Raw genomic sequence first — 9,999 nt, 5'->3', positions numbered from 1 at the left:
GAACTCCTAGGTTCCTACTGTGAGCTCCCACCTTGACTTCCCCGGATGATGAACTCCTAGGTTCCTACTGTGAGCTCCCGCCTTGACTTCCTTGGATGATGAACTCCTAGGTTCCTACCATGAGCTCCTGCCCTGACTTCCCCGGATGATGAACTCCTAGGTTCCTACCGTGAGCTCCTGACCTGACTTCCCTGGATGATGAACTATAAACTGTAAGACAAAATGAATCCTTCCCTCTCCAAGGTGCTGCTGATCAGGGCATCTTACCAGCACAGTAGAAACCCTAACTAAGACAGCCGTCTTCCTTAATCCCCCTCCACCTTATTCTTTGAAACAGTGTCTCTCATTAAAATTGGAGCTTTTAAATTTACCTAACTTGGCTGGCCAGTTAGATCTAGAGATCTTCCTTTCTACCTACAGACACACACACACAAAGAGAGAGAGAAACACACACATATACATACACATATGCACCCCTCAGAGGTTACAAACACACCAAGCCCAGTTTTTCTGTGGGTGCTGGGGATCTAAAATGAGCTCCACATGGTTGGCTGGCAAGCACTTCACTAACTGAGACATCTCCTCAGGCCCAGAACTAGTACTTCAATGGTATCGATCAAGCATCCAGGACTACCACCCTCAGGACTGTCTATGGTGTATCTGCAGAAAAGGATGGGCAGCCTCTAGCTCCCTTGGAAGAGAGACATAATTTCCTCCTCCTCTTCTTGGAACCCTCTGAATTGCTCCAGGCCATCTCTGTCTCTGACGTGTAAGGTCCCTGCTCCAAGTGATGCTGGCGCCCAAGTTCCAGGCTTCCCTAGGAAACTGACCTAGCCCCCCTAGGAGACATGCCCCACTACTTCTTCCTTCCTGCCACATGGACTCACACCTCCTCTTATGGTGCTTAAGACCCTGGGTCAGCTGGCTCAAGGCAGGGGACAAACACATCCCAGAGGCAGGAATATAGAATCAGCTCCGATCATTAGCTAAATAGATAAGCATGCAGGCCCAGTGTTATAAATTACATGTGGGTAAACTAATTTAGAGACGTCAGTACAGAACGCAGCTGTCACACCCTTCCTCTTAAGGCCAGGTCACCTCCTAAGTTCAGAATGTGATTTGAGTTCACTTTTCTCTAGCAAGAGGGAGGCAAAGAGAAGACTGGACTATCTGTCTGTCCCCTGATGGCAAGATGCCACTATTCTATTTAGCAAAGGGACCCCAAAGAGTCTTCACCCACAACACCTCCTGTATCACATGCATCGTGTCTTGGTGACAGTACGTTGTGACCACCCAGGAGGCTGTATGGATCTCCTGGACAACTGCACCACAGTGGGTAAGCTGTTTACAATGTGAGCTGTCTCTTGACTATAATTTATGTCCTATAATTTTAAACAAGTTCCCTGACTTCTGAAAACCCTATTGGTATTTAATAAAAAATATCCACTTTTATATAACTAATAAATGAAAATCTCCAGTTTGGGTCCCTTGGGTTCCAAACTCATAAAGTTGAAGGCTCATATCTTATCACTATCGTTATGTTTCTGTCACATTAGAGGAAACTAAAGAAGTGTGCAGAGGCTTCCGGTAGATCCAGACAGGGAGTAGATAAACCCTGTCCCCGAGTCAGCTAATGAAATAACACAAGTTGTAACTGATGGTTCTTGCAGCTTCTCTCCAGGGGCTTCATGTGAATTCCCACTGCTGTCCACACCCCAAGCCTAAGCCAGCACCTCCTCCCTGGGGCGTTCTACCATTCCTCTGTTGCAGGCTCCCTGGATCAGACAGTAACCCCTGATTATACCCTCTCCCTTTCAGCTTGCTCCTTGCTGGTAATCCATAAACAGTCTGCAAAGGCAGACAGACCACCTATGTTCCCTGCCGCCACCTCTTCAGTCTGCCCCCCTCACCTACACTGCCATTCCCAGTGACTGTCGTGACAAGGAATAAGTTAAGGTGAGGACAATGTGTTCTTCAGCCCTGCCCTCCACACAGCAGATGCCAGATGGGAAGGCTCCTTCCTGTCCTCCCTCCTTGTAATCTTTAACAGTCTCCTAGCAGCTCCTCCCCCACCTACTTATCACCTGTCAAAGTTCCTCTGGGGCCTCTGCCCTGCACCCTTCTTTTATTTCTCTGCCCCTGCACATCCATCCCTAACTACTGGACATCATTAGCTCCCATTCCCATGCTGGAGACAGCCAGAGGCCCCCTCCTAAGCCAGAGTAGAGCCCAACACCAGTCCCACCTTGACCTCCTTCTGTGTTTTCAGTTTTAATGAATGGCACTCTCCAGCACTGAGTTATCCAAGCAATTGGGAGACTCCTCTCTCCCTGCCAAGAATGTAACCACCCTAATTGGTAACCAAGTCTTGTCGCTTCCGTTCGCTCAGCCTCTCTAACACATGTTCCCTCCTCTGTCCCCATTCCTATACTCATCCTGGTCAGGCACCACTATCCTTCACCTGGATGTTGTAATCAGCTTCTAACTGTCTTCCTGCCTCTAAAATTGACTCTTCTAACACTTGCAAGCCACCGCAGAGAGCATGTCTAAAATGTAAATGTCCTCCAGCTTGGCAGTCTTCTGCTACTGCCTTTCAAAACTCCTTAGCAAGACAAACAGGTGCCACTGGGCCTGCCCACCTTCCACAACAAAGCGCCCTCCCCCGACCCCAGCCCACCCACTCGCTGCCCAAGACCTTAGCCTTGACGCATTCTGAACAGACACTGAAGTTTCCACTCCTAGGCTTTTGTTTATTCTATGACTTCAGTTTAAAATACTGTGGCAGTTTGAATAAGAATGCCTCCCATGGGCTCATATATTTGAATGCTTAGTCATCAGGAATAGGCACTATTTAAGAAGAATTAAGAGGTGTGGCCTTGTTGGAGTGGGTGTGGCCTTGTCTAAGGTATGGCCTTGATGGTGTGAGTGTGGCCCTGCTAGAGTAGGTGTGGCCTTGAATGAGTGGGTGTGGCCTTGCTGGAGGAAGTTTGTCATCAAGCATGGGCTTTGAGTTTTCAAAAGCCTATGCCAACCCTCCTCTCTCTCATTTTCTCTCTCTCTCTCTCTCTCTTTCTCTCTCTCTCTCTCTCTCTCTCTCTCTCTCCCTCAGATCAGGATGTAGCTTTCAGCTACTGCTCCAGTGCCTTGTGAGCTGCCATGCTCCCCACCCTGATGATGATGGAGTGTAAGCCTCTGAAACTGTAAGCAAGCCTCCATTTATAAGAGTTGCCCTGGTCTTGGTGTCTCTTCACAGCAATAGAACAGTGACTAAGACAGATACCCTTCCCACCCTATGAGCAAGGCATACGGGACCTTATCTAAGCTGAAGCATTTTTGTAATGTTCACATTTGTTCTTCACGACAGTCTTTGTGGTCTGGGACTACCACAAGTCTGATTTTTCAGGAAGGAAATAGAGTAAAGGAGAGCTTAAAAAAAAATTCTAAAGGTCACCTACCATATACCCTTACCCTAAAAGGTGACAGAGTCTGGCCTCTATCCAAGCTGGGCTGCTCTGACATCCATGTTATCAAAAACCTGGCAGTCTGCTTTCAAGGACAGCACCAGACACAGTTGAGGCCGGCAACCCCTCGAAGAAGCAAGGCGATGTCAGGGTTTCTAAGGATAAGAGCTCTTCACTGGCTGTGCACAGAGCAGCCTCACTAAACCCCTGCTGAATAAATAACAGAGCTGGATGGGCAACGGAGAACAGAGCAGGCCAGCTATCAGGAGAGCAGCCAAGTCCAGTGCCTCTGCACAAAGCAGGGGTACACCAAGGGCATCTAAAGCATAATGACACAGGAGTGTATTGCCTATGAATAAGTATGGCTTCCAGATACATTTTAGTGAAGGTCCAAATTGCATAGCTTTTGCGTTTTCTTTTCTTCTCAGAATACACTGGCTTGGGGATAAAAGGTACCTGAGTCTTTCAAAGCTCTACTCTAAAAAGGCCACAAAAGATGAAGGCCGAAGAAAGGCGGGGTGAGCATCTTCCACAACAGAAGTGACCACATGGCAACCTGGCTCTGTCCTTGACACTCTAGAGACAGGAGTGGGACCGAGAGCAAGTTCCTCTCAGCAGAACAGGGCCTGTTCTAAAGACATGCTGTCACTGGTAGGTGCCCCTGTGGCTCTCAGCTCCCTTACTGTAGCACTCAGAGAGCCCAGCAGGCCATGTGCTAGGCAGGTGGCCTTAGGAGATGGCGCAGCCACAGCCTTCCCAGCCTGCTCACTTCAGCAGCGGCTGGCCTACCCTGAGGAAGGCAGTTCCATTGTTTCCCCTGGAAACTGTCAGTCACACAGAGGACAGCTCCTCCCTATACGTTCAGTAACCAAGGCCCTGGAAGATGAGCAGCCACACCTAGACTGGACAATTTAAAACCAGGACCCTAATAACTAAACAAGGAAACTGAGGCCCAAGGCCACACTCAAAATCATGATGTCACTAGTTTTAGAAACAAGAGTTCGTCAGTCCAGTACCTTCTTTTCCAGCTCTCTGTCAGCCATTGCATAGTTTTGGAAATGCAAATATTAATGACATCTATGTTTCTGAAGTGATGGAGAAAGCCATCATGCAGGAAACTGTAGCTTAGCCAGGTGATTGCAAATGGGAACACCTCTCTTGCTGGCTCTCTGGGGCCAAACCATTCACATTCACTTCAAGGAGACAAGAGACATCACAGACATGGTAGGGAGAATGCGAGTGTCAGGGTGAAGACACTGTCACTTCCCTTGGGAGTCAGTGGGTACAGCACTGGGTCTGGGTCATGGAAAGCGAGCCTAGTCACAGCAGGAGGGGAACCAGACACTTGCAGTCCTGGGCAGCCATGCTAGTGGCCACGAGGCTGGCTCATCTGGTGTATTCTAAAATGCAGCTAGAAGTCAGAGGACAGCTGTGTGTGGAACAGGAAAGGGAGTAAAGTTTCCACTTCTAGAAACCACACTGTTCTCGATACCATCCCCACGTCCTTAGGAATTCAGCAGAGTGGGTGGTGGGACTCCCATTCTTTGGGTGGGAAACTGAGGGTTTAATTATCATCCCAAGGACATCCAACCTGCAATATCTGAGTTAGGAGTCAAAGCCACTACTTTGGTCTGAGTGTAGCTCAGAAGTGGAATACTGGCCGGACAAGTGCTGAGCCTGCGGTCCATGCCAGAACAACACATAACAGCAATAGATAGATAGGCAGATAGATAGATAGATAGATAGATAGATAGATAGATAGATAGATAGATAGAAAGATAGATAGATAGATAGATTGATTGATTAATTGATTGATTGATTATATGTGTGTGTGTGTGTATGTATGTATACTCAAAATCATGATGTCACTAGTATATACACACACACACACACACACACATATATAATCAATTAAAAAGACCAAAGCCACCCAGGCAGTGGTGGCACACGCCTTTAATCCCAGCACTTGGGAGGCAAAGGCAGGCGGATTTCTGAGTTTAAGGCCAGCCTGGTCTACAGAGTGAGTTCCAGGACATCCAGGGCTACACAGAGAAACCCTGTCTCGAAAAAACCAAAAACAAAACAAAACAAAAGACCAAAGCCACCCATTTCACCTTGTTTCTCTAAGACTGTGAGTGTTGGGCCAGCATGAGTTACCCAGAGAGCATGGTTAGGGCTGAAACAGACTGGTCCTAAGCTGAGGGTGGGCTAGATGGTCTGCCATAGCATGACCCTGCCCTGCAAGACCAGAGGTACTTTGAACTAAGTCAGGTCTGTGGACCTGAAGCAAGAAAGAAGACTGACCCTAAGAGAATCAGAGACCTTGCTCCTTCTTCACAATGCCTGGAGCAGAAATAGAAAGAAGAGGTAGCACATAGACCTCTGTGTGCTAGAAATCGCCCGCTGCCCTTCCCCCAAACCCAGGCCCAGCTGAGTTTTGATTCTTCTTTTTCAATCTGGCATCTGTGACAACTTCCCACACAGCCTGTCTCAGATGAAAACATGAGGACACCAGAGGTTGAAGAGCCTCAGAAGCCCCTCCAGCTGGCTCCAGGTAGGGCTGAGGCCGACTCTGGAGAGCCTGTCCTGACATGGCCCCTGAAGTGACGAAGTCATCCTCACTTATACTACTGGCTCCTTTCAGAGATTTGCTGGACAGCGGTCTGGGTTTGAGTCCAGAAGCTTTGTCCAGTTAGACCTCTATGAAGAAAGTTGTCTAGTAACCTCTGTAATCAAAGTATAGCCCAATATAAGTACACAAGACTGTAAAAAAAATAGAGTCCAGCCTCTTAATGGATGTCCTAGGTCATGTACTGAGAGTCCTACAGTCAGACCTACAGAAGACCTATAGTCCAAACCACTTCATCCCACCTAGCCACAGGAACTCCAGAACTCGGCTAGAAGCTAGACCCAGGGACAAGGAGGCTCCCCACGATATCTCTGTGTCAGGGCAATGAGAACAAAAGGACCTAAGCTTACCAGCATGCCAGCTAGCATTTACACATACACACAGCGTTTTCACTCTACCCTCGAAGGAGCCCAACAAAGTTGAAACAAAGCTTCCTTGTTCCAGGTGAAGAGGCTGCAACCCAGAAAGGTCACAGGACCAGCCAAAAACAAACAGCAAGAAGAAGTCCTGGCCAAGACTTGACCCCAGTCTTTCTGACTCTTGAGTTCTGGTCTTTGTCAGTCTCTTCCTGCTGCCCAGATGTGACTCTGTCTATGTTCCTCTGACCAGAGGACAGAGGGAGTATCCAGACTCACACGCACATGATCAGAAACATCTGGATATCTTGGATGACCTAGGTCAGCCGTGAGCAGATCAGTCTGCAGGCCGGGGGGCTGAGGGGGGAATATGTGGGGGGGGGGGCAACTGACACAGGAGGATGCTGGGGTCCGCTCAATCCTGCATTAGCCTCACAGTCCAAGTTGAACCAACCTCCCTAGATATCAGCCAAGCTGGAAGAATACCCAGATGTCCAGGAAATATTTCCCAGTGTACTGAATCAACCCTAGGCCGCCAGAAATAGAGGCCCCACCTCAACCACATCACACATCTTCTCTGACTACAAAATGGCAGGCAGATCCCAGCTTGGTGTCTTCAGAGGAGGAGTCTCCACATTCAAAACTACAGGCTCCCTGCTGCTATTTGAGGCTGTGTGTGTGTGTGTGTGTGTGTGTGTGTGTGTGTGTGTGTGCACTCGCACTCACACACAGCCCCCAGTCATGAAGCCATATGCCCATTCATGAGGTCACCTGAGAAGAGGGTCACAGGATAGCCTCAAGACACCCTCCGTGAGGATCCAAAGAGAAGATTTCAGACACCATCTTGTGGGATCAGTCAAGTTGGGTTGAGGATGGGTGGGCTCAGCCCAGAGCAAGGCAGAAGGATGGGGGTGACCTACCTGCACTTCCCTTGTGTGATAGGCGATGATCAAACCAAGCAGGATGATGGTGGATAAACTGATAAGGCATTTCAGGGCCAACGAAAACATGGAATCCTGCAGGAGAGAGGGAAAGAGAGTTAGGGGGCCAGGCAGGAAGCATCACATGGACTGGGTATAACAGGAAACAGCAGGGCAGAGGACAGATCACCCCCAGTTCCTCCTAGGAGCAGGGTGGAGCAGTTAGCCTGAGCCTTGGCTGCCCTTTCTGAGCCTTTGCTTTCAAGGAGAAAATATTCTTGCTTTCCCAGAATGACCCCACTGGGGCACAATGTTTTATGTATGTGATACCTGGCTAGATTCTAGTTACTGGTGTGTTGAATATTTGGCTCCACACTCATAAGTCATATGGGTGTAATTATTTTTTGTGCCACTGTTATATGGCTTGGGTGTCCATACCATGACAGCTTATGTTTCTGTCTTAACACAATCCAGACGATTCTGAGGTCCCTCGTGTCTCTGGCCATGAAGAGCTCCTGGTAATAAATCAAAATGGCCTGGTAGCTGCTCTATCTCCTGGCTCAAGCCAAGGCCAGGAGAGGGAGATAAGAACAGCACAAGAGTCACTGGATGAGGGGCCAGCAAAGGAACTGAAAGGGGTCCAGGGCAGGGGAAGGTTGTGGTGGCCTGCTGGTCAGAGCAGATCATCCTCCCTGCAACTTCAGCCCAGGTGGCTTAGAGAGCCTATAGTCTGTGCATAAGGTCTTTGGCTGTCTGCTGAGTCCAGAACCTGCCCCAGCTACTCATGGCTGCGTGACCATCAAGGTACCTGAAGCAGCTCAGCTCGGTGAGTGCTGGCTGCCAGTACTTTTCTCCCCTTTCCATCAGAGCATCTATTAGGACTTGTCACACTCTTGAGTGGGATGAGTCTGGAAGGAGAGCTACCTCCAGTCATAAAGAGTCACAGGAAGAGCCTGAGCAAAGGCAGCTGATAGGTCAGGCAGCATTTCTAAGCACCACCATGTGGGCTTTCTACATGGTCTGAGAGCCAATGAAGACCAAAGAAACAGTGCACAACTTCTGCATGCCCTACCTGTAAAGAATACCCTGGGGGTGAATGTCTTATGCCAGAGTTCAGAGCCAGAGCCTCATACCCCCAGGCACTGGTCATTGCCCCGGACCAACTCTCCACCAGGAGACAGAAATGCTCGTGAAAACGTTCCTTACACAGACCCAAATGGCAGATCAAGACAAGAGACCAAAACCCAATCAGGCAATAAAGACTAACTGTAGTTTTCTATATAGAGTAGCTATGGTTATAAGTAACTACGGTGCATTGCAAACACAAAGGATCAAGGTTCTTACTACATAGACCTTATGTACAATGTTTGAGGTGATGGGGTGCTGATCAAGGTGATATAACTACACACCAATACACGTTTCCAAGCCTCTAACGAAACTCCCATAAAGGTGTACAAATACTATGCCTCAGCTAAAACAACTAAGATAACAATGGAAGATGTTTCAACAGCAAGATATGATTAATTGCCAGATGATACTATGGGAGAATTGAGAGGACTCGGGGGAGGGAGGCATCACTCCCTGGCAGAGATGAAAGGTGTCTGGGACTGGCAGAGCAAGGCTCTAAGGTCCAATATGGTGGCTACAGTTAAGCAGACAGCTTGATCCTTGAATCCAAGACTTGCAGGTGCCATGCTGACACTCCCCCCAATCCCCCCGCTATGGGCTGAGAAAGAATGGGAGCTGCTCTCTCTGGTATGTCTAGCCACTCCATCATTTATTTCTTTGATATGGCTATTGAGACCAATTTTATGCCAGGCACAAATTAGCCCTGGAGTGACAGGGAGAACCAGTGAAATAACTCATGTGTTCATTCACTCACACTTTGGTTTCTTGTGTGTTTGGCTTTTGTATTATCTGTGGATGTGCACAGGTAATAGCAGGCATGTGCATGCACTGCAGCACTCGTGTGGAAGCCAAAAGGACATCTTTGCAAGTCAGTTCTCTCCTTCCACATTCACATGAAGTCCAGGAATTGAACTCAGATCATCAGGCCTCAGTGGCACCTGCTTTTTCCTGGGATCCATCTCCCCCAAACCCCATTTTATTGTTTTCTGAGACAAGATCTGGGTACATAAACTCACCAGCTTCCTACCTCAGCATCCCAAGTTGAATTCATTTAATTTGTGCAACAATCTAAACCAGTTCTTGCTTGCCAAGTACCTGTTGGACCACCATGTGGTCCGTGCTGGGGGTATACAGAGAAGGCCCCACCTACCAGAAGTTTTCAATTTGTCTTCTTACACACTTATTTGCACTATATGGTCTAGCTGTGGAGAAATGTGTACATTCTGCACTACCCAAAAGCAGACAAAGGCTAGGGGTGTAGCTCAGTGGCAGTGTAGCTCAGTGGTAGAGGAGTACTAGCCACACAGGTCCCAGGTTCCATTCCCAGCACTGAGCCTATTTAGCATCTTCCACAATCTTCAGAATGCTGAGTACCCTGGAGTACCTCCTTGAGCTCACGTATATAAGGGTGCCTCGGGGAGTCCTGGTGCTTTGCTGAAAATAGAAGAAGAAGAAGAAGAAGAAGAAGAAGAAGAAGAAGAAGAAGAAGAAGAAGAAGAAGAAGA

General features: G+C 48.3%; 1 protein-coding gene across 2 annotated transcripts in view; it reads right to left on the bottom strand.

The window, feature by feature from the left end:
• The window catches only part of Kcnn3 (potassium calcium-activated channel subfamily N member 3), a 154,970-nt gene that overhangs the window by 105,025 nt on the left and 39,946 nt on the right, over positions 1 to 9,999 (bottom strand). The window contains exon 2 of one of the 2 annotated variants that reach the window (XM_031374530.1): positions 7,367 to 7,462. The exons of the other annotated variant lie outside the window; for it this stretch is intronic. Within the exon in view, the coding sequence (XP_031230390.1) occupies positions 7,367 to 7,462 (96 nt within the window). The remainder of the gene's footprint in view (positions 1 to 7,366; positions 7,463 to 9,999) is intronic. 2 annotated transcript variants of the gene reach the window in all.

This window comes from Mastomys coucha, unplaced genomic scaffold (genome assembly GCF_008632895.1).
Source record: "Mastomys coucha isolate ucsf_1 unplaced genomic scaffold, UCSF_Mcou_1 pScaffold16, whole genome shotgun sequence".
In the NCBI taxonomy this organism is placed as follows: domain Eukaryota; kingdom Metazoa; phylum Chordata; class Mammalia; order Rodentia; family Muridae; genus Mastomys; species Mastomys coucha.
The sequence above is the reverse complement of the archived record's forward strand: the minus strand, read 5'-3'. Positions and strand labels throughout refer to the sequence as shown.